The sequence below is a fragment of the Crotalus tigris genome, unplaced genomic scaffold, assembly GCF_016545835.1.
Source record: "Crotalus tigris isolate CLP2741 ecotype Arizona unplaced genomic scaffold, ASM1654583v1 scf7180000023606.2106662, whole genome shotgun sequence".
Lineage (NCBI taxonomy): Eukaryota > Metazoa > Chordata > Lepidosauria > Squamata > Viperidae > Crotalus > Crotalus tigris.
In genome coordinates, this window is record NW_024100074.1 from 1096272 (window position 1) to 1121461 (window position 25190).

Genomic DNA, 25190 nt, shown 5'->3' on the forward strand with positions numbered 1-25190 from the left:
GAGTAGTCCTCAACTTATGACCGGTTGGGGGTCGCGGCATTAAAAAGGTTGAGAATCACTGCTCTAATGTAATACTTAAGAAAGTGTGTTAAAACTGATATGAGTCAGTGTCTTCTTCATTCAGTAAAAGCATAGCATTATAACAAAATATTTCACTGTCCAGTAATAAACTATTGGAAAGAATCTCAAGCATATCATTAATCTTCTTTGTACATAATGAATTATACATTTTCATCGATTTTTATCTGTCAATCTCAATCTCTACTTATATAAAAGATTCAATAGTACAGAAACTTCTGGAGAGATGTTCTAACCTGCCTATCCAAGGACAACAAAATGCACAGATTCATTAATGCGTTAAATCTAAACACTGTCAATATAACTTACATAGAGTGGTTGTTCTGAAGGAATATGTCAATCACACCACAAAGTGCTTTCAGTTTTAATTTCAGCTGTTTCAACAGTATAAATTTCATATTACAAGTGCTGAAACCTGCTAAAAACACTGTATAATATTTAACCACTCTTGGCATTGTATATTTTATTACACAGATGCTGGGCCAATTCACTCCATTATTTTAGTTTGCAAACAGAAACCCAAGAGCTTCAGGTCAACCAGCTGCACAGTGTCCTATGGCTGGATTTACAATGGGAAGCCAAATTCAAAGGAGCATATCATGTCTTAGAGAAGAGTACTGCATGCAGTACCCAGAACACTTTCATCTTATAATTCCTGAAAGCTGATCTTAGCTTCTACAATTCTTAATTGGGAAACATATAAAAGCTATCCGGCAAACCCTAAAGTAAGAATAGGATGCATATTTCTTTTCTTTTTTTAAATGAAATGATGTAGTCCTATCTGTTTTCCAGTCCTCCAAACCAAAGTATGTTCCTTATCCATTAAAATGTTATCTATTCTTGTCCTGGTATATTGTACAAATTATGGTTTATCCATACTGTATTTAAATCAAAATGGAAATCTAGTCTTTATTGCAGCAACTTGTCCTCAGACCATACACTGACTCAGAACATTGCCATGACTTAAGCATCCTATACCTTGATGTATTTAGTCAAATCAAACTGATGATCCGCACTGCATCTTGTGGCAATGGGTGAACTTTGGTGGGAATGAGTTATCCTAAAGAATCTGACATTATATTACATGTAATCCTCAATTTATGATCATAATGGAGCCTGACAACTATCATCACAAGTCATACTGGTCATTAAACAAGGTACCAATGTGATTGTCTCACTTAATGATCTCAATCTCTGGTCTCCCTACTGTGATTTTTAAGTCACTGTGTGGGTTAAGTGGAGCATTGGGTGCCTCGGGAAGGGGAGGCCCTGGGAAGCCTAGCACAGCCCCAGGCTCGCACTGCAGCATCTTCCCTACCTGTTCTAAAGCATGCAATTTTTAATATTGTCACTATTTTTGTAGCCAGTTGCACTGTATAACAGTTCATTTTTGTTTTCCCCCCCTCAAAGTACAATTTGACAAATAGTGATCTTTGAAAGGAAAATGACTATTGAATACCCCATTTAACAAATGAATGCACTACATATTTTTGAAGAAGTTACGTATACCATCTTATCTGTTCACTTGCAAGGAACTTGGATTTTTTTATTGTTGCTACATATAGCATTGTGTACACTAAGCTGTCCACTCTGCTTACACATTCTCCAAATATCCCTTCCAAGTGGGAAATTTATCATTGGGCCAATACATAGAAAACTGAGAGAATATCTGTTCTACAGTTAGAGGTCTTACAGAAATAATATTATCTGCTTCCACTTCACTGCTTAAGAAAGAGACTGAAGGAGGAAAATACCTAAAATTTGTTTCCCCAATGCTAGCAAGAAATGTTAATGATGCATTTACTATTCTCTTTTGTTCTCTTCCAGTTTCTTTATCTGCTGAAAGGCCTAACTCAGGGGTAGGCAACCCAAAACACTCAAAGAGCCACTTGGACCCGTTTCCCACCGAAAACAAAACACCGAGAGCCGCAAAACTCTTGATATCTAAAATGAAGATAACACTGCATATATCCTTTTTTACCTTTATTATAGGGGTGTGTGTGTGTGTGTGTGTGTGTGTGTGTGTGTGTATACACACACACAGGTAAAAAAGGATATATGCAGTGTTTTCATTTTAGATGTCAAAAGGGTCTCTCTCTCTCTCTCTCTCTCCCTCCCTCTCTATCTGCCCTTGGTCTGCCAGTCCTCTTCCCCCACTCTTTCTTTCTCTCTCTCTCTTTCCTCTCTCTCTCTCTCTCTCTCTCTCTCCCTCCCTCCCTCCCCCCCCTCTCTCCTATCTGCTGCTCACCTGGCAAGCTGGCTTCAAGTTGTTCTCCAATAACCTCAGGGGTAGGCAACCTCGGCTCTTTTATGACTCATGGACTTCAAATCCCACAATTCCTGAGTCAGCATAGCTCCCTCCTGCCCTTCCTGCTTCCTGCAGAGATGCAGCTCCGCCCAATAAGCCTTTCAGCTCCTCAGAGAACACTGTGAGTGCACTCTCTTTTACACATACACACAAACACACACACACACAGAGAGAGAGAGAGAGACAGAGAAAGAAGCAGGGAAGCGCAATTGCCTCTCTCTGTCTCTGTCTCTCTCTGCAAATGGCAGAGGAGGCTGGGAGCCACAGGGGAAGGCTCAAAGAGCCACATGCGGCTTCAGAGCCGCAGGTTGCCGACCTGTGGCCTAACTGCTCTATCACCATGTTAGTACATGGATGATTTACATACAGTAAGTTTATATAGGTCGTTATATATTATTAGTCACCATCAAAGCTAGGTCGTTATATATTATTAGTCATCAGATCATATAAAAACGTAAAGAAGTATACAAGATCAGAAGATGTGGTGAGATCTGGCCAAACATCAGACACAACTGAATAGATATCATCATGATCATGATCATGATCATCATGATCATCATATTATTATTAGTAGTAGTAGTAGTAGGAGGAGGGGGAGGAGGAGTCGTAGTATGTACAGTTACAAGGACACCAGGCAAACTCTATTATTATTTAGATTTGCCAACAACGGGTAGGGGAACAAATACTGCATTTCAAAAACACTTTTTTTTCTCAACAAGATGCTCTAAATGCAATCAACTATTTTCAGTTTATCAAATTGTCCAAGTATATTAAACTTAATTCTTACTGCATATGCAAGATATTGTCAACTAAACATACGAACAAGACAATTCATCTTTTCATGAATTGCCATTCTCTATCACTCCTACTCTTACTTCATCTTTTGCAGATGCTGTTCTCATCAATGGCTGCTTTCTTCTTCCAAATGGTCAAACAATGCCAAGTGTAATTCCCAAAGGAACCCTACCCTTCAAAAAGCAGTATTCTGGAAATTATAACTTAAAATATTAAAAATTCTGGCTGGAAAAAGATAAATTGTAATTTCAGTGATAAAAAACAGTAATCATCTCTGTTTCAAATGTTACTTTACTCTGTCCTCTGCCATGCAGTCAAAAGTAGTTTTGACTAATTCCCATTATAATTCGATGTTATGCATAGTCCTTGGTTTATTGGAACTGGAATTTCCATTATAAGCAATGTGGTCATAAAGTGCAAGTGCATCTGTCAGATCTGCCCCAATCTGATCCCTTAGGGAAGTAAACTCTCAACTCCATTTGATCGAAATGAAAAGGCACTTTTACTAAAACATTAATTGCAATAAAGACAAGTGGAATCTAAAATTCCCGCTTGTCAATACAGAACTAAACTCCTGGTTTCCCCTAGCCCACAGGTCGGCAACCTGCGGCTCTGAAGCCGCATGTGGCTCTTTGAGCCTTCCCCTGTGGCTCCCAGCCTCCTCTGCCATTTGCAGAGAGAGACAGAGACAGAGAGAGGCAATTGCGCTTCCCTGCTTCTTTCTCTGTCTGTCTCTCTCTCTCTCTCTCTCTCTCTCTCTCTCTGTGTGTGTGTTTGTGTGTATGTGTAAAAGAGAGTGCACTCACAGTGTTCTCTGAGGAGCTGAAAGGCTTATTGGGCGGAGCTGCATCTCTGCAGGAAGTAGGAAGGGCAGAAGGGAGCTATGCTGACTCAGGAATTCTGGGAGTTGAAGTCCATGAGTCATAAAAGAGCCGAGGTTGCCTACCCCTGAGGTTGTTGGAGAACAGCTTGAAGCCAGCTTGCCAGGTGAGCAGCAGATAGGAGAGGGGGGGGAGGGAGGGAGGGAGAGAGAGAGAGAGAGAGAGGAAAGAGAGAGAGAGAAAGAAAGAGTGGGGGAAGAGGACTGGCAGACCAAGGGCAGATAGAGAGGGAGGGAGAGAGAGAGAGAGAGAGACCCTTTTGACATCTAAAATGAAAACACTGCATATATCCTTTTTTACCTGTGTGTGTGTATACACACACACACACACACACACACACCCCTATAATAAAGGTAAAAAAGGATATATGCAGTGTTATCTTCATTTTAGATATCAAAAGGGTTTTGCGGCTCTCGGTGTTTTGTTTTCGGTGGGAAACGGGTCCAAGTGGCTCTTTGAGTGTTTTGGGTTGCCTACCCCTGCCCTAGCCCTTCCCCATAGTCCGTCTGTGTGTAGCCAATCAGACCCACCGAAATGTTTTGGGAAACGCTGAGGTGTTTGGGTTGGTGAAATTCCACTCTTGGGGCAAATGGCCTTGAAGCCAGCGCACCAGCACAAACCAGATTCCAAAACACTCTGTTCTTCCTCAACTATCAACTCCCCCCTCCTAATTTCCCATAATAAAGGTATACAGCTTTATTGTCCATTTGTTCCCCCCTCCCTTCCCCAATTGATGGCAGAATGCTGGCAAGGCGCCAAATCGAAGCTGGTGGATCTACAACAGGGGTGTCAAACTCAATTTCATTGAGGGCCACATCAGCATTGCAGTTGCCCTCGGGGGGGCGGGTGGGTGCAGCCTACTGGGTGGGCATGGGTGGAGTGGGTGTGGCCTACTGGGTAGGCATGGCCAGCTCTACATCATTCACGTCAAGGGGGCCTGGGCAGGAGTGGGACAGATCTGAGGGTCTCTGGCAGAAAGGGGTGGGATCAGGGCAGAGCCCATCAAGCTGGATATGTGAAGTAGGCGAGGGCTATTTGCTGGCCACTTCCAGGCGATGGTGCATTTCTTCATTCCTCATAAAGGGTGACACCTCCCCAGCATCCACCCAGGGGGTGGGGCCCACACGGCAGGGGCTAGTTCCTCGCTGTTTCCAGACGGCCTTGTGAAGCTAAGACTGAATGCATTTCAGCATAGATGGCCACCACAAAATTGTACATTGGCTCCCGGCCGACCTGGGCCAGGGCCAAGGCAGCGGGGACCGTTCCCTCACTGTTTCCAGGATAGCTTCGCGGGCCACATGAAACCACTTTGCGAGCCACATATGGCCCCTGGGCCTTGTGTTTGACATGTCTGATTTACAACAGCGATGGCAATCCCTGAAGTCCCAGTTGCCATTGTTAACTGAATCCCACAGTAATTATGTGAGGCAACAACCTTGAGACTTCCAACAACCAAAACCAGGAAACTGGCAAGAAGTTGCAAGTCCCAGATCTGTGGGCAGGTAAGTAGCTGCCACTAGGTGGGGGAGAGAGTAAGAAGGTGCATGAGGATGATGCAGGGGAGTGTTGGGGAGGGTGCATGAGGGAGAGAGGGATGTATGAGAAGTAGGAGTCAGGTGTAAGTACATGCAAGAGGCTCTGCATGGATTGGGGAGGGTATGTGTGAGTGGTCAACCAGTACAAGCACAGAAGGATTTGGGGGGTAGTGTGTGGGTGGAGGAGAGCTATCCCAGTCACTTGCCGCCTTCTCTGCTGGCTTTAATGATTTTCTGGGGAAGCTAGAAGGGAAGATTGCAAATGGTTATCACATGATTGTGGAATTCTTGGCAACCAGTAGTAAGTGCAAATGGATTGCCATGCTTATGTGACCACTGAGGATGCTAGAACAGCCATAGGTCCAAGTAACCACCATTTGTTCAGTATCATCATAACTTGGAATGGTCATTGGCCCAATGGTTGTAGGTTGAGGACTACCTGTAACAATCATTTTTAGTTAGGGTACATAAATCAAATGATGAGAAATACTATTCACGTGAAAAAACATATACTATATGCTGAAAATTGAACCATTCCTTGTCAGACGTTTTTTCATTAAAAGTCAGAGTTTACTTTGTACAACCAACATGATTTTGGACCACCTACAGAGTATGAAGTTAGATTTTTGTATAGCAGATCACTGCATCATGTCCCCAGCTGTACTGAAATTCTGCCAATCTTCAAAAGCAAACAAAAAACCTTGTAGCTGATATGAAATTTCCCCCAAAATCGGCCCCAGAAAAGCCAAACAGGAGCAGGACAAAGGTGTTTACAGCACAGAAACAGTACAAGTAACCCTCCACTTATAACCATTGGTTTATTGATTGTTTGAAGTTACAAAACTACTGAAAAAATTGACTTATGGCCAGTTTTCACACTTACGACTGTTGCAGCGTCCCCACGGTCACGTGATCAAAATTTGGGTGCTTGGCAACTGGCATGTACGACAGTTGCCCTTTCCTAGGGTCATGTGATCACCATTTGTAACCTTCCCAGATGGCTTCTGACAAGCAAAGTCAATGGAGGAAGCCAGATACGCTTGACAACTGCATGATTCACTTAACAACTACAGTGATTTGCTGAACAATTGCAGCAAAAAGTCATAAAATGAGGCAAAACTCATTTAACTCCCTTGTTTAGCAATAGAAATTTTGGGCTCAATTGTGGTCAAGTTGAGGACTACCTGTAAAAAGAAGGACAATGCTGGAAATGTAAAAAAGCACATAGAACATATTATCATTTATGGTGGACATGCCCAGTTGCAAAAAAATACTGGTCTACAATAAGAAAATGGATTGAAGAAATAATAGACCAACCCGTAGACTGGAAACCAGAGATCTTTTTGTTGGGTATTTTAAACAGAAAATATAGTAAAGAAATATGGTACTTAATTTTACATATAATAACGGCGGCCAGAATAGCATATGCACAGTGCTGGAAAAATGAGAATATACCATCAGAGGAAGAAGTAATAAGAAAAATCCTGGACTGTGCTGAGATGGACAAATTAACAAAAGAGATAAAAGAAAAGGAAGACACAGAGTATTATATAACATGGAACAAGTTGTATGTCTGGTTGGAGATTAGAAATAATAGAGGAGAATATGGAAAGGTCAAAAGTGAAAATATGTGTATAATAATGTACAATAATAATAATATGAATTATTCTTAATAAGAAGTAGAACATGAAGGAAGAAAAATGTAAATAAGAAATAACAGGGCTATAAGGACAAATATTTTAAAGAAGAATAAGGGGGGAAATGTAAATAATAGATTATTGTTACGCAATTGCTGTAAAAAAAGGAGGAGTATATATTGTCTGTGTATGTGTGTTATGTTTTGCTTTGTTTTGTTTTGTCTTGTTGGTTAAAAATGAAAAAAAAGGACAATACTTAACTTTTCCATTCAAACCCTCTCCTTACCAACTACTTCACTGAAAAATTTACTTTTGAAAACAGAACAATCAGTAAGGCAGATAAGATATCCAGAGGGGGAAAAGTTGGGGAAAGAAAGAGGTTGCAAAGAAGAGATCAAAGGAGAGTGAGTGATTAAGTATCTCCCTTCTTACTCTGCACAGTTCCCTTTCATAGGCCTTCCTACTTGGTTTGGCCACATCAAACAAAAAACACAGGTTAATAAATTTATTTTCCCAAGATCTTGGCACTTGTTTATTTGCTTCAGAGTTTACAGCTAGTACATGTGCTGTCCCGCTCACTCACACACACATGTAACGGTGCTTTAGTAGGTTTATTAATGTTCCCTGACAATTCCCGTCACCAAAATCCCAGAACTGTCCCAATTAAGTCCAGCCAAAAGCAGACTGATGCTAGTCCATAGAGCAATGGCCAATGAGTCCACAAGGCACTTGAAAGTTTCCCAAACAAGACAAAATTAAATCCACAACGCAAGAGGATTCATGAGGCAAGAAAAGTCCAGAGTTCACAATGCATGGTCCAAAGTCAAGGCATAGTGTCAATCCAAAGCAAGCAGGAATCACAGCGACCAGGAAACATGCAGCTAGGAAATAAACATATTGTCCTCACCATCATCTCCATCTGTCTGCTGTGCTAAATAGCCAGGTTCCAGTGCAGCCCATCAAGAGGGATGCGGCTGCCTCCTTATGAGTAATCAGGTTCACCTTAGCTGCTCCTGCCTTTTGTCTGCCCTATGTGTTCTTGGATCAGGTGCAGAAGGCAGTTTCTCTTCCTCACCACTGACCAGCTGCAGCTACATGCTTTTCCCACCTGAAGCCTCAGGGCTGTCCTGCTGCAGCTGTGCTTCAGCCAAATCCCTCTCAGACAGCTGATCACAGCCATTGACCAACTCTCATCCTGATATGCCTAGGACTGGTTCATCCTCCAAACTGAAATCTGGAGAGGTATCTGGGGATGTGTCCAAGGGACTCATCGCACTACACACTAGAATTAATGGTCTTCAATATGGTGCAATGGAAAGGCTTAAGACTAAAGGATGAAGTGGCATTTTATGATAGCAACTTACCTTTGTCTTCTCCCTCTCCAAAATGTAATGTTCTCAAAAATATCCACAAAACAGATCTTAACATAATCTCCAAGTATTCAGTGACTGGCCAGACCAGTCCACCCCAGGATGCACTCTGCTGGCGACATCACACCCCTCAACAATAACCAATGGAAGGCCTGATCATAGCAATAAATGAAACTTCTGTGTTGCTGTTCAATATGGCATGTTTTCCTTTAAAAATATTCTTATTTTATGGACAAGCTATGAAATAAGAATATTAAGAGAAGTGAAAAAATACAATATTGGTGTAAAGATTCACACTTACCTAACCCCTATATGAAGCGTGCAAGTATCTGCATTAGTATATTGTGAGTGTGATATCGCCAGCAAAGTGCATATTGAGGACCTGCAAGGAAGAGAAAAATGAATCAGTTGTAGCTTTGAACCATATTTTGGGAAATAGATATATTTCTACATAATCCTCCCTTGGAACTGCAAAACATTTAACCATTAATGTGTGCAATGCTCACATGCTAAACCCAAGATATATTCATTAGGGTATTATGTAAGCTCAAAAACAAATAAAAAACCAATTTTTTTTCTATAATGTAACAGCAGCCCTATCTCATATTCACCATACTGCAAGGCATGATCACTATATGACCCTAAAAAGAAAAAAAATATAAAACTGAATACATTTAATACCTTAATTTGAAAAAAAAAGTCTTTAACAAGTAAGAATAGAACCTCATTTACACATGGCACTAATTAATAACATGGTACTTGGCTTTAGTTTAATATAATGGGTGAGCCCATTCTCCACCAAAAACAATGGCTTAGGAGCCACAAAGGATTGGTGTGTATATCACATCAAGATAAAACAAGCCAGAAGATATTAACAAGGCACTTTTAACAAGGTCAAACTGCCAAATAAACAAGAAAACAAGGAATTATTTTAAGATCTCATAGCAGTTTTTTTTAAATATAGAAGCTACCCAGGCCTTGTGTAACTACATTTATTCAAAAGCAAAGAATTTTTGTCCAGATTAAATAAATGAACGCTCATGGCCTTTGATTCTATGATTTCTGCTATTCCCTTATAATGGAAAAGCAATTTTAAAATGCGGGGACAAGCCACAGTAAATTTAAGAAATGTATTCTATGCAACACCTAATCAGCTGGCTGATCTGGAAAGCTGAGTATAATTCTACCAGGATGATAAAGCATCTGTAAAGTCCAAGGCTACAAGCTAAACTGCTTTTGAAACATGACAAAGAACAGAATGACCACCTACTTTTGTATGTTGCAAGCAAACTGTTCAGCAATGTCCATGAAGTTACAGAAGTCAAGCTTAGTTTCACTATTTAAATTATATATAGGATTACAACACAAGAAACATATGAAATTCTGGTTGCCAATTAAAAAAAAACCTTTTAAGGCCTCAAAACCAAGAGTTCTTTGTTATTGTCACACTCAAGATACAGCCCAGAATATAACATTTTTCAAATCACCAAAATACCCTGGCTATAAACATTAGTGCAGGTGAATATAATCTATGGCCTGTTAGACATTGCCAAACTTCACTGACAGTAGCTCCAAGAAGCATGTCATTGTAGAAATGGTAGGAATTATAATGCTACAACATTTGGAGGACAAAAGATTTCCCCACACCGAAATGGAATTAGAGCTTGCCTTAGTTACCAAAAGAGAAATGACGACTGAGGAAAGAAATAATTGAACTCTTCAGATATCTTAAATGGTTGTTCTATAAGGCAGGGTTTCTCAGCCTTGACAACTTTAAGCTGTATGGATTCCCAGAATTCCTCAGCCAGCATCGTTAAATTGCTAAGGTTGAGCAACACCAATATATACAGTTAGTCCTTGACCTATGACCACAATTGAGTCCAAAATTTCAATAATAATAATAATAAAGTTGGAAGGGACCTTGGAGATCATCTAGTCCAACCCCCCGCTCAGGCAGGAAACCCTATACCATTTCTGACAAATGGCTGTCCAGTTTCTTCTTAAAAACTTCCAATGTTGGCGCATTCACCGCTTCTGGAGGCAGGTTGTTCCACTGGTTAATTGTTCTAACTGTCAGGAAGTTTCTCCTTAGTTCTAGGTTGCTTCTCTCTTTGGTTAGTTTCCATCCATTGCTTCTTGTCCTGCCTTCAGGCGCTTTGGAAAATAGCTTGACTCCCTCTTCTTTGTGGCAGCCCCTGAGATATTGGAACACTGCTATCATGTCCCCCCCAGTCCTTCTCTTTGTTAAACTAGACATACCCAATTCCAGCAAACGTTCCTTATATGTTTCAGCCTCCAGTCCCCTAATCATCTTTGTTGCTCTTCTCTGTACTCTTTCTAGAGTCTCAACATCTTTTTTACATCGTGGTGACCAAAACTGGATGCAATATTCCAAGTGTGGCCTTACCAAGGCATTGTAAAGTGGTATTAATACTTTACGTGATCTTGATTCTATCCCTCTGTTAATGCAGCCTAGCACTGTGTTGGCCTTTTTGGCAGCTGCAGTACACTGCTGGTTCATATTTAAATGATTGTCCACTAGGACTCCGAAATCCCTCTCACAGTTACTACTATTGAGCAAGGTACTCCCTATACTATATCTGTACATTTGGTTTTTCTTGCCTAAATGTAGAACCTTACTTTTTTCACCATTGAATTTCATTTTGTTAGATAGCACCCAGTGTTCAAGTCTGTCCAGATCCTCCTGTATCCTAAGCCTGTCTTCTGGAGAGTTGGCTATTCCTGCCAGCTTGGTGTCGTCTGCAAATTTGATGAGTTCGCCATCTATCCCCTTGTCCAGATCACTGATGAAGATGTTGAAGAGCACTGGGCCCAGAACAGAGCCCTGGGCTCCCCACTACATACTTCCCTCCATGTAGATGTGGTTCCATTGAGGACCACACGCTGAGTACGGCCGGTCAGCCAGCTACGGATCCATCTGGTGGTGATGCTGTCTAACCCGCATTTTTTCTATCTTATCAAGTAGTAGGTTGTGGTCTACTTTGTCAAATGCCTTACTGAAGTCCAAGTAAATTATATCCACAGCATTCCTCTGGTCCACTAATTTTGTCACTTGGTCAAAGAATGCAATAAGATTTGTCTGGCATGATCTGTTTTTGACAAACCCATGTTGGCTTTTAGTAATGACTTTGTTTGCCTGTAGGTGTTCGCTGATTCGTTGTTTGATTATCTTTTCTAGAATCTTCCTAGGTATTGAGGGCAGGCTGATAGGTCTGTAATTTCCTTGGTCCCTTTTTTCCCCTTTTTTGAAGATGGGAACTACATCAGCTCTTTTCCAGTCCTCTGGTAGTTCCCCAGTGCTCCTGGATCTTTGAAAAATATAGTTCAGTGGTTCTGAGATCACATCTGCCAGTTCCTTAAGAATCTTGGGGTGTAATCCATCTGGTCCTGGTGATTTGAACTCATCTAGGCTGGACAGGTGTTCACTTACCATTTTCTTGCCTATCTTAACTTGTATTTCTATTTTGTTTTTTATGGCACTATTTTTGATAGGTTGGTCTGTTTTTTCCCTTTGTGTAAAGACAGACGCGAAAAACGAGTTAAATAGTTCTGCTTTCTCTCTGTTGCTTGTCATCTTCTTGCCACTTTCACCCACTAATGGACCAATCGTTTCCTTCACTTTTTTCTTGTATTTTACATGTTGAAAGAAGTTTTTTTTTGTTATTTTTGACTTTAGTTGCAAGCCTTAGTTCATTTTGAGCCTTAGCTTTCCTCACTTCATCTCTGCAGGCTCGGGCTATTTGCTGATATTCTGACTTAGTTATGTGTCCCTCTTTCCACTTTCTATACTTGTCCTTTTTATCTTTCAATTGATCAGAGAGTTCTTTATGCAACCATGCTTGTTTCTTTTGAGAGCTCTTTGTTGGTATTGTGCTAGACTGGGCCTTTATTATCTCACTTTTCAAAATTTCCCAAGCCTCTTGAGTTGTTTTCCCCTTGAGGATTCTCATCCATGGAATCCTTCCTAAACCCTAAGTTTATTGAAATTAGCTTTCTTGAAGTCCAAGACTCTAGTTTGACTGTGTTCTATTGTTTGTGCTTCCATAATGTTGAATTCCAATATTGCATGATCATTTCCTTCCAAGGTTCCTATGGCTTCAACACCTTCTATTATTTCATCTCTGTTAGTGAGAATTAGGTCCAAAATGGCTAATCCCCTAGTTCCCTTCTCTACTTTTTGGGAGACAAAGTTGTCTGCTAGGTTTGTCAGGAATCTGTTTGATCTTCCACTTGGTGTAGAGTTTGTCTCCCAGTTGATGTCAGGGTAGTTAAAGTCCCCCATTACTATTGTGATGTGCTTCCTACATACCTTAGTTAGCTGACTAGCAAAAAGTTCATCTATTTCCTGTGTTTGGTTGGGTGGCCTATAGTATACACCTATGGCAATGTTGTTCCCCCCCCCGTTTATATTGACCCATATGCATTCAGGACAGTTTTCATCATTGTTGTGCTCTATTTCTGTAGAGATGTAGTTATTTCTTATATAGAGAGCAACTCCACCTCCTCTTTTATTTGGTCTGTTTCTTTTAAATAATTTAAATCCCTCTAGCTGTGTGTTCCATTTGTGGGTTTCGTCCCACCATGTTTCCGTTATGGCAACAATATCATATCTGCCCTCATTAACCTGAATTTCTAGTTCACCCTGTTTGCTGTTCATACTCTGTGCATTTGTGTATAGACATTTGAGTCCTTTATGGCCGACCCTGTGTTTACTTCCTACATAACCTGTGTGGTGCCTGAGTTCCCCTAATGTCTTACCACCTATTTGGTTAGTGCACTTTGTGTGGCACTCGCTATTAAGAGCTTGATTTTGCTTGATAGCAAGGTTGATGTTCTTGTCCACACACACATCTATGTTACATGCGCTGATAGCCCTATAATTTTTAGATTGCCAGGGACAGGGATGTTCTGTATCAGTTAGCTCACTGTCCCTGCTGTTTAGTTTAAATATTCCTCCAGAAAATCTGTGAATTTATAGCCAAGTAATTCAGTCCCTTTCTTTGATGGATGCAAACTATCTCTTTTGTACATTTCTTCATTGGACCAGCTGCTGACATCGTGACTAATATATCCAAAGCCTTCCCCTTTACTCCACTCCTTTAGCCACATATTGAATTGTGCTATATGCTGGCCTTTTCCATTTTGGTCCTTATACACTGGTAAGACCTCTGAAAAAATAAGCCTACAGCCTATTCTGCTAAGTTCCTGCCCCAGGCTCTGGAAGTCATTCTGCACAGTGAGTACACCTTTTTGGGACAGATCGTTAGTGCCAAGATGTATAATACCCTCCACATCACAGTACTTGCTGGCATTCTTGATTATTTTACAAACACGCTTCTTGTCCCTACTGTGTCCTTTCCTAAATTTACATCCCTTATAATTGAATCACCAACCAGAAGATGGCTTCTCCTTTTGGGTGCCTTTCTGTTCTTGCATAACTGATGTGTAATACCTGATTCGCATTTCTCCCTGTCGAAAACAAGTTCTTCATCTCGGACCAAGATCCCCTGCTTATTTGAATTGTCATCACAAATACCTTTACCTGTCTCCTTAATGTCCCTATTAAGGTCAGCAAGGGCACTGTATCTGTTGTGCAGGGACACAGCAAAAGCTTTGTGTTTATGGTTCACAGCTCTCACCCTGCCATATCCCATGGTTGTCCACACTGCCCTTCTCCTGCAGGATCTTTGTGGCAGAGGGGGCTGATAGCTTGGAGGCTCAGTGGAGTAGAAGGGCTGAACTGGACACCTAATTTCTGCCTGAAGAGCAGAGATTATAGACCCTAAATAAGTAATCTATCTTGTAGACTAGTGATGTGTTTACATATAGGACAGTTTCCATGACTGAAAAGGGTACTGCGAAAGACAGCTGCAAAACAAGTGTTGCACTGAACTATGCCTGACATTCTTAGATACAAGGAATCACAGACGCACTTGCCCTGAATGTACTGCTGCTGTTTCATTTTTGGTTATATAATTTAAATTTAAATGCAAAAGTTCCAATCAGCAAAGCCCCGGCTGCTTTTGGAGCTGAATCCCCTCCCCACTCACAGTTATAGCAAGCACTGAGAAGTTTAAATGCAAAAGATCCAATCTTTCTTGCCATAGTTGTAAGTGAATCACTAAAGTTGTTAAGTTAGTAACACGGTTAAGTGAATCTGGCTTCCCCACTGACTTTGCTTGTCACAAGGTCACAAAAGGTGATCACATGAACCTCTGGACACTGCAACCATCATAAATACATGCCAGTTACTAAGTGACCAAATTCTGATCTTATGACCATGGGGATGCTGCAATGATGTGAAAAATGGTCATAAATCATTTTTTCAGTGCCGCTGTAACTTTGTATGATCGATAAATGAATAATTGTAAGCTGAGGACTATCTATACAGGTTCCTTAACAACTGGTTGCTTAGAGACTGAAGTTATGACAGACCCCCCAGGTTGTACTTACAACCTGGTTGTGGAGTTCTGACAGTGACATGTGTGCACACGAACACACACAATGACATGACTTCATTTTGAATGTTTGGCAACTAGCTCAATTTTATAGCCAGTTGCAGTGTTCCATGATCATGTGACCATGATTAACAATCTTCTTTGCCAAATTTCAGCCATTTTGGCTGGTTTCTAGTAAAGAAAAAACAACCATACGAATGAACTTATATAGACACATTTGCTTTTGGACCAGTGTTCACTCTTTGACTGTTGCAAAAAAGGTCATAAAAATGGGTTGGTTACATGGGTGCTTCAACTTATGACCATCATGATGTATCATGGAAATCCTGGGCTCCATTACAGTTGTAAGTCAATAACTATATGTAGAAGAAGAGTTGATCTGTTTTCTATTGCCCTACATGTCAGGACAAATGGGATGAAATTAAAAGGAAAGTACATCTGGGTTAGATATTTGGTGGAATTTTCTTACATTAGGAGCTATCAACTAATGAAATCAGTTGCTTTTTGGAATGATATGTTGCTGTCACTGGAGATCTTCAAATAGACTCTAGATAACCTTCAATCCAAAATGCTCTAGTCTAGCAAATCCTGTACCGAACAGGGAGATTAGAATAGCCAAACCGTACAGTCTTTTCCTATTTTATTCCTATTATAATTATATGAAAAAGCTTTCACAAAGTTAGTTTAATTAAGTGAATGAGTCAATTTGAAGCTAAGTCTTAAGTCTGTGATTCATCATAAATGGTAGATTATCGTGCACATAAATACAACTTTCCAGTGACCATCCAGTGCCCAAGAAAGGCAACCCACAATCTTGAGATCCTTTATCTGTCACAAACAGTGGGAAGAGAGCACTAACTACATTTGAAGCTAGTACTGGTATATCACATAACTGATAAGGGCTAAAGAATTAAGTCCAACTGAGGCTGAATCAATTCCTTGTTCTACAATGGATACAAAACTTAAGTTTGTATAACTGCACCTGCTCACTTGCTTTCCTGATTTTAATGTCAATTTAGATTGAGGCACCTCAGGGCAAAACATGTTTTTGTTTATATAATTTAAAAGTACAATATACTCTGAAAGCATTACCTAAACAAAGTGAACATTATTCTAGTTTGCAACCCTTCCCTTATGAAAATATAAAGACCCTGCCAATTTTCTTGATTTTATAGCGATAAAAACTTAACAAACAAAAAAGATGTTAGAAAAAACAGAATAGTAAGATAATGTTTTATAATTGTAAAGAAAATTCCAAAAAATAAAAAATTCAGTGTATAGACCAGTGGTGGCGAACCTATGGCACAGATGCTAGAGGCGGCACTCAGAGCCCTCTCTGTGGGCACATGCGCCGTGCCACAGTCCTAGGCTGGGTTTTATAAAACCTTTTCGCTTTAGGCCTCCGCCACCATGTGCAAAAAAAAAAAAGATTCAATCAGTCAATTTCAACGTCTCGTGGGAAAAAAAAGATCTTGCAAAGTTGGAATTGATTGACTGAACTTTTTAGTCCCACTCAGTCTGCCATTACCACCATGGCCACACCCACCCAATTGGCCACACCCAGCCAATGGGCCACAACCACCCGGCACTCGATGATGCATAAGTGGGTTTTGGGTTGCAGTTTGGGCACTCGGTCTCTAAAAGGTTCGCCATCACTGATATAGACTCATACCCACAAAGGTCAAATGATATATAGCCTATTAATAGCTATATGTGCATTCTATAAATATTAATTTCAAAATATCTTGTATAGAATAAAGCCTATATATTGTCTTCTAAACTAGGCCTGCATAACATTGGGCCCTCCAAGAAGCCTTGTGAAGTCTACCAGTATTTTTTAAAAACTCAATTTGCTGCCACTAAATATTACTGCTGCTAAGCAGGATCTGCTGCTGCTTCAAAAGACACACTGCCATCCAATGCTTCCAGGACTTAACAGTACTGCTAGCTCCAGTGCTGCCATTACTGTGCTAGCCACCAAAACAGCTGATCGGTGTGACAGATATTCCTTTGCAGCCCATTGTTATTTTTAAAATGTCAAAGTGGCCCTTTCTCCTTTACTAGCTGTGCAGCTGTGTTGCAGATTATTCTAAATCAGATCCTAGAAGAGCAGCTTCTCTAAAAAATGGACAACAATGCAATTCTAAGAAGGTCCACATGTCTTCATGGAAGAGCAAAATTATTATTGTGATTGTTCATTATAGAAAATCCATGTAATGAAGCAATCATCTTGAGGACTAGGATCAAGTTCATTCTCAGCTCTAAAATCTCAGTCGGGGACACTGTTATACTCAACCCAGCCACAGAGTGATTAGTCTGGACATCATGATGGAAAAGGGATTCCTACATATGCACCCTGACCTCCTGCGGAAAAATGGGATATAAATCCAGTGCATAACTTTTGAAGCAGTTTTCTACAAAGTTGTAAATATGAAGCCAGAAAAACAGGAGATGAAAATGATTATAATAAAAGAAAAAGTATTGCTGAGTTCATGGTGCTTATTTCTGAAACAGCTAGACAGGATTATAGTGCATAGCAGGTTCTGGTCTGTCTTTCAAGATCTGCAGGGATCTGGGGCATTTTTAAAAAAAAAGACAGCAGCTACAGTATCACACAGCAATGCAGCAAGGAACAAGTGACTAAGGAGACAGTCAAAACTGGGAACCTTCAGAAGAGGAAAAATCCATAACTTTTCAAGCAGTTAACTTTTAAGAAGGCACTGGAGAAGAAACATGCTTTTTTGCTCTAGGTAAACATCCATTGGTGGATCTTTACCAGAATATGCATCTCTATCAAATAAAGTTAAAGGGAGACAGTTGCCAATTCTTAGGTCTTTTTTTCCTATGCCAGCTACCAACATTAAACACAAAACGTAAAAGGTGATCCAAATACTGCAAACATCATTGTCACTGTAGATTCGCATACAATCCTCTGCACCACTCATTAAACAAATCTGGAGGGAAGAAGCCTGTGCTACTTCAGACAGGAGAAACAAATCCCTGGTCTCATTTTTACTTTATCATGCATTCCGAAGCCCCTTGAAGGGTACACTGTTCATTTGGTTTCCTACCCACTCACAATGGATTTATGATACAATGTGTAATCTTTCCTAGTCTCTAGTTCCAGTACAATCAGAGAAAAAAAAAGCACTAAAAGCCAAAGATTAACACATAAACACACAGAGCTAGTTGAACTGGAAAAAAGGCATCCCCATTTAAAGGTTTTGTTTCACCTTCTACAAATTTCAAGATATCAATAACAAAAAAAGTTCTATGTGTATGGTGCAGAAATAAGGTACATGGTAGTCAAAAGTAGCATGTCAGAAGCCACAATTCAAAATATTAACTATAGGGCACTGACCACAACTTCCACCTCACATCTTTATTTGTTCCATTAATGAACAACCTTCAAGGTAAGACCTGAAAATATATACTTTTAGAATACTATAACACAGTGGTTCTCAACCTTTTTAATGCCACGACCCCCAACCGGTCGTAAGTCGAGGACTACCCAACTGGTTGTAAGTCGAGGACTACCCAACCGGTCGTAAGTCGAGGACTTTCCCTGCCCGGGAGCGCCGCGCATGCATGGTGCCGCCACCTGCGCCGGCCAAGGCGTAGTTGGCAAGCGGCAGAGACAGCGCAGGCCGACCACCGGCTGGGCCACCAGCTGGCCCAGCCCAAGGGAGGTAAGGCACCCGCCGGGCCCCATGCATGCCAGCAACCCTCCCTGCGTCCGCCGGCCTCCCACCTCCCACCTCTGGCCCTCTTTTACTTACATTTTTAGTAGTTGCTCAGCAGGGAGGGGTGGAAGCTTCCAGACAGCTCGCCTTCGCTGCAGACAACTTGCAGCACCGTTTGCAGAATGGGACTTTTGGTGGGCTCAGCAGGGCAGAGACAGCCTGGGCAATTCCTATTGGCTTTTGAAAGCCAATAGAATTAGACTCTATTCAAGAGAGTCTATTCTATTGGCTTTCAAAAGCCAATAGAATAAAAGGGAGTAGCACAGCTAAGGAAAAGGGGGAAAAAATGGCAGACTGCGTTGTTTGGCGACCCCTGTGAAATGGTTGTTCAACCCCAAATGGGGTCCTGACCTACAGGTTGAGAACCACTGCTATAACACATCTCTAAGAAGATTAACTAATAAGGTACAGTTCATATTACTTTTATTATGTAAAAGGAAAGAATAATGATACTTTGATATAATGTAAAACAAGTGAGTGTCATAAGAAAGAAATAGAATATGCATTGAGAGAGCTCCCTTACAACCTTTCACATATATATTGGAAGAGGGGGGAAAAATGACATCCAATAATGACAGCAAAAATCATGCCATTGAGTTCTTTAGAGCAAAAGAAAATCTGGAAATACCCAAATTTTAGGACATTCTACCCTCTTCTCAAACATGTAAGAGGGCCAATTATTGAAGAGGAATAGGATAATACCGTGATTGATGGAGCAACTGAATTAAATAAATTGTAGCAGAAAGGTGTGGAGGGAAGAGTATAATCTCTAAATAAAGATGGAGAGAAAAATCAAGTGACCATGAGAAATATTTATCCTTCCTGTAGAATATTTATCTCAATCTTCCTAATACAGATAAAATATCTGAGCACATAACAAAGAGAGGTTCTGTTGTCCTATTCCCTTATTAGAGATCATAATGCCAGTTCCTATGTAAGGGCCAAGGCAAGGCGAACACAGCAGGCAGAACTGTACAATATTCATCTTGAAATTAATACTGATGTGTTGAAAAGTCATCAGTGAATAATGAAGCCACATCAAGTATTTGGGGAAGGAGGGAGGAACAGGAGTGACCGTGAACCGGCATTTCACAGGTACAAAAAACCCCGGTTTGTCATTTGTCCCCTGTGACCTGTCAAATAAGCCAAGGGGAAAAACGGAACTAAGAAAGGGTTTCTAGAGACAGAGAGACCTGCGCACATGTAATTAGGTGCACGCCCAGCATTTATTACTTTTAAACAGAAAACTGGTACCAGGTTTTAGCGGCGGTCCTTAAGAACCAGGCTGCAGTGCGAATGCCCAGATGCCTTGCCGCGTTTCTCAAAGAGCCTGCGACTCACCGTAGATCATGGCCAGGCCGGTCTCATGGAGGAAGCGGACCCGGCGATGTTTGAAAAGCCAGATGGTGAGAATAGTGAGGGTGAGGAGGAAAATGAACGTCAGGAGGCTCACGCTGTCTTGCCGGTGGCTCTCCTCAGCTTCTTTCTCCGTGGCGATCTCCTCAATGGCGCTGCTGCTCCGTTCCCCCAGGCACAGCCCAGGGACTGGGGAGAGAACGAGAAGCAGGAGCCGCAGACACGCCATGGTCGGCTCCCCTGGAGCACCGCTCGCGCCCGCCTGCGTCGTCTCGGCGCGCCGAGCTTCCTGCCAGCAGCCACTGCAGCAGCCGGGCAGCCTTCTGTTCGGGCGACGGTGCTGAACGCTCAGGCAATTCGCCGCTTCTGGCCAGACACGCAGAAGCGACTTCGGCAGGCAGAATCACCGAACTCCACCCCTCGGTGTCGCAGCTCCGGCATTAAGTTTACCGAAAGGCGCTCTCGCGCCTCGCTTCTAAAGGCTAGCCACGCTTAAGTTAGCGCGCCACCTCCCTTTCCCGCTGCACCGGGGCGGAGTCTACTCTTGCAGCAGAAAGAGTAGACTGGGCTGCACCATTGCAGGCTGAGGGAGGGGTGGTTAGCTCTTTTGGATGCTCTCCTTTATCAAAATAATATAATTACTTGGAGATCTAGCATAGGGCGAGTTTGAGAAAGGGCTCTTCAATCGTTGCACGGTTTGCTTGAATTATATAAATATATAGTCAGATTTCAAAATAAAATCCCCCAACCAAACCTTCAAATTACGAGCTGTTCGATCCCTCTTTTATTCAGCTGATGTACCTCTGTTAGTTCGGAATAAACTAACTGCAAATGAGGTTCCTCTTTACCTGCTACTTCGGAGGGCATTCTGTTTTTGTGGCTTTTGCCCTCTTTCCCCAAATACAAGCGAAAAGTAAAAGACGCGGATGAACTAGGAAATTACAACAGGTCAATTTGGGACTGTTAATAACCTAACCTCAAACTGAAGTCTTAAAACTCAGCTGATCGTCTCTAGTTCTTCTGGACTACAACTCCCACCGTGGCTGAGTTTGCATGACCTAGTTACAAATTAGCCTACCAAGCTGTAGCTTATTTCATTATGTGTTGATCCAGTCTATGTAGTCAATTATGACTTGGAATGTCGTTCAAATTCAATATTGTGAAAACTATAGTTTATTCTGGGGCAAGCAGGTTGTGTGAATACAATTAGGATTATATTAATGGCTGCAACTGATAGGAATCACCACTGGGCACAAGATTGTCGCTTCTGCAAGCACGTTTACTTGGGAGTAGGCACTTATATAAAGGGGATTTTGCTGCATAGATTTGTATACTGTAGTCCTTAAAGGTCTCTGCTTCACTCTCTTTAAAGCAAGGGGAAATTTTCTAATTTGTTTTTCAGGTGCAGTGCTTTCACATGGTGGCTTATAAAAATATATTTAAAACAAACTAGCAAAAGAAAGCTCAGGACTGTATTGGTTGGAAACATGCGGAAGAGGCCTTCATCCTGCAGTGAATAGAAATAGAATAGAACCTTGGAGGTCTTTTAGTCCAGGCCCCTGCTCAAGCAGGAGAAATTTACTATACCATCTCAGACAAGTGACTGTCCAGTCTCTTCTTAAAAACCTCCAGTGATGGAGTGTCCACGATTTCTGAAGGTAAGCTGTTCCACTGGTTAATTGTCCTCACTGTTAGGAAGTTTCTCCTTAATTCCAGGTTGCTTCTCTCTTTGATCAGTTTCCAACCATGGTTTCTTGTCCTGTCCTCTGATGCTTTGGAGAATAATTTGATCCCCTCTTTTTTGTGGCAGCCCCTCAAATACTGGAATACTGCTATCATGTCACCCCTATTTCTTCTTTTCTTTAGACTAGCCAAACCCAAGTCCTGCAGCCGTTCTTCATATGTTTTAGTCTCCAGGCCTTTGATCATCTTAATGCTCTTCTCTGCTTTTTCCAAAGTCTCAACATCTTTTTTGTAGTATGGTCACCAAAATTTGTTGCAGTGTTCCAGGTGTGGTCTCCTAGGGCAGGGCTTTTCAACCTTTTCACCCATTGTACCACTTTTAGGATATGGCAACATCCGAGTACCACCAGTCGCCTAGCAAGGTGTCAAAAACTTGATGACCAAAAAAAAAAAAAAAAGGAAAAAAGTGATAAAGTACAGGTAGTCCTTGACTTACAACAGTTCGCTTAATGACTGTTCAAAGTTACAATGGCACTGAAAAAAATGCCCCCCAAGCCACAGCCGAGCAAGACACCTGCCCGCCCGCCAAGCGGCGCTCTTTCTCCTGTCTGAGGTTTTCATTGTTTTGAGCATTTCTGTTGAGGACTGGCAGCGGGGGTGGGGTGGGGGTGTTTGGTTTTTTTTCCCGTCTGCCGGGTGGTTGCAGCAAGTTTTGGTCACTTCACATGACCCTGGGACACTATGACCGTCATAAATATGAATCAGTTGCCAAGCATCTGAATGTAAATCACAAGACCCTGGAGATGTTACAACATTCCAGCTGATTGGTGTTTCTTCAGGGCTTAGCAGAAGCACCAGGATCAGCACCGAGCTCCAGCTGGAGCCTGGCGCTGATCCTGGTGCTTCCACTGAGCCCTGACAGCCCTGCAGCTCCAGCATCTCTCACTCAGGCTTGTGCATTGCTGCCACCGGTTCAGCTCATTCCCCTTCCCTGCTACCACTTTTCTAGGATGGTCACATACCACCTGCCAGGTGCCAATGTACCACAGGTGGTACTTGTACCATTGGTTGAAAAGCCCTGTCCTAGGGTTTTATAAAGTGGTACTAATACTTTGTGAAATTGATTCCATGCCTCTGTTTATACAACCCAGGATTGTATTAGCTTTTTTGGCTGCTGGTGCACACTGCTGGCTCATAGTCAAGTGATCATCCACTAGGACTTCAAGATCCCTCTCACAGTTGCTGTTTTTGAGCCAGGTCTCGCCTAATCTCTACTTAAACCTTTGATTTTTCCTGCCTAAATGTAAAACTTTGCTATTCTTCACATTAAAACTCCTTTTGTTGGATAGGGCCCATTGTTCAAGTTTGTCAAGATCTTTTTGGATCCTGATCTTGTCCTCTATGGTATTGGCTATTCCTGCCAGTTTAGTGTAATCTGCAAATTTGATGAGTTCCCCTTCTATTCCCTCATCTAAGTCATTTATGAAGATATTAGAGTACTGGGCCTAAGACAGAGCCTTGTGGTACTCCACTGCTTACTTCTCTCCATGTGGATGTAGTAGTAGTACCATGTGGATGTAGTACCATGAGGACTACTCATTGAGTACGGTTTATCAGCCAGCTACAAATCCATCTGGTGGTGATGTGGTCTATTCCACCTATTTGTAGTTTACCAAGGAGTAGGTTGTGGTCTACTTTGTCAAATGCCTTACTGAAATCTAAGTATACTATGTCCACATCATGTCGGTGGTCTATTAATTTAGCCACTTTGTCAAAGAATGAAATAAGATTGGTTTGGCATTATCTGTTTTTAACAAATCCATCCTGGCTACTAGTTATAACTTTATTTGCTTCTAGTTGTTCACAGATGTTTTTTTATTCATCTTTTCCAGGATCTTCCCAGGTATTGATGTTAGACTGATTGGTCTGTAGTTTCCTGGGTCTGGGTTTTTTTTCCCCCTTTCTTGAAGATGGGAACCATATCAGCCCTTTTCCAATCTTCAGGTACTTCCCCGGTGCTCCAGGATTTTTGAAAGATATGAAACAATGGTTCTGAAATAAAATCTCCCAGCTTCTTCAGAACTTTGGGATGTAATTTGTCAAGGTTGGATAGGTGTTCTCTTACCATTTTCTTGCTTATTTTAATTTTTGTTTCTAGTTTGTCTTTTGCAGTAGTTTTTTTTTTGTATGTTGGGCTATAATTTTTTTGTGTGAAGACTGATGCAAAGTATGAGTTAAGCAGCTCTGCTTTCTCCTTGTTGCCTGTTACTTCCTTGCTATCTTCTCTCTTTAGTGGACCTACAGTTTCCTTGACTTTTTTCTTCTTATTAATATGTTGAAAGAAACTTTTTTTATCATCCTTGATTTCTGTTGCAAGTCTTTGTTTGTTCTGAGTCTTTGCTTTCCTGACTTCATCTTTGCATGTTCTGGCTGTCTGCTGATAATCGGCCTTAGTTATGTTTCCCTCTTTCCATTTTTTGTACTTCTCCTTTTTTTTTTGTTTGTCTGAGAGATTTTTGTACAGCCTGGTGGTTTCTTCCTGACATTCTTGTTTTTCTTTTTCAGTGGTATTGTGCAAGCACCACTATGTGTGCGCAGACCAAAATGATCCTGTGTGTACGCACCAATGGGCCATACGCAAGTGCATGCGCACAGGCAAACAGCCACACGCAATCGCATGCAAACACGCAAACGGGGCTGCACAGGCATGAGTGCTGCACTCAGGCCGGTGCTAGTGCTGGCAGGGACGCTATGGGCAGAACTAGTGCCGGTGGGATCTCTGGGGCGGGATGGTGTAAGTGGTGACGGGATGTTTGGGGCGGTGTTAGTACCGGTGGGACACTCAGGGGCATGGCGGTGCTATTGTCAGCAGGACGCTTGGGGGTGGGGCGGCGCTAGCGCAAGTGGAGGAATGAGTGCATGCATGTATGCGCGTGTACTGGCCATCCCTTCACGAGCCCGATGGCCAAGCGGCTGCAGCCTGGTAGTGGGGCCGTGGCACACAGGTTGGGAACTAGTGCACTAGGACTGCAAGATCCCTTTCACGGTTAATGTTTTTAAGCCAGGTCTTGCCCAATCTGTATTTGTACCTTTGGTTTTTCCTGCCTAAATGTAAGACTTTGCTTTTCTCCACATTGAAACTCATTTTGTTGGATAGGGCCCATTGTTCAAGTTTGTCAAGATCTTTTTGGATCCTGAGTTTGTCTTCTGGGGTGTTGGCTACTCTTGTCAATTTGGTGTCATCTGCAAATTTGATGAGTTCCCCTTCAATTCCCTCATCTAAGTCATTTATGAAGATATTGAACAGTACTGGGCCTAAGGCAGA

At 41.7% G+C, this 25190-nt stretch overlaps 2 protein-coding genes across 5 annotated transcripts in view; one reads left to right on the plus strand and one right to left on the minus strand.

Moving 5' to 3' along the window:
- The window catches only part of CHST7 (carbohydrate sulfotransferase 7), a 105765-nt gene extending 101978 nt beyond the window's left edge, over positions 1–3787 (plus strand). Inside the window, exon 3 of one of the 2 annotated variants that reach the window (XM_039319646.1) lies at positions 3276–3787. The gene's annotated coding sequence lies outside the window, so the exon portion shown is untranslated. Of the gene's footprint in view, positions 1–552; positions 2003–3275 lie in introns of those variants that run through there. The other variant, XM_039319645.1, reaches the window with a different exon arrangement.
- The window catches only part of SLC9A7 (solute carrier family 9 member A7), a 97487-nt gene extending 76498 nt beyond the window's left edge, over positions 1–20989 (minus strand). Inside the window, exon 1 of one of the 3 annotated variants that reach the window (XM_039319639.1) lies at positions 20168–20989. In XM_039319639.1, the coding sequence (XP_039175573.1) occupies positions 20168–20411 (244 nt within the window). In that variant the 5' untranslated portion in view covers positions 20412–20989. Of the gene's footprint in view, positions 1–8598; positions 8900–20167 lie in introns of those variants that run through there. The other 2 variants (XM_039319640.1, XM_039319643.1) reach the window with 2 other exon arrangements.
- Positions 20990–25190: the final 4201 nt, after the last annotated feature.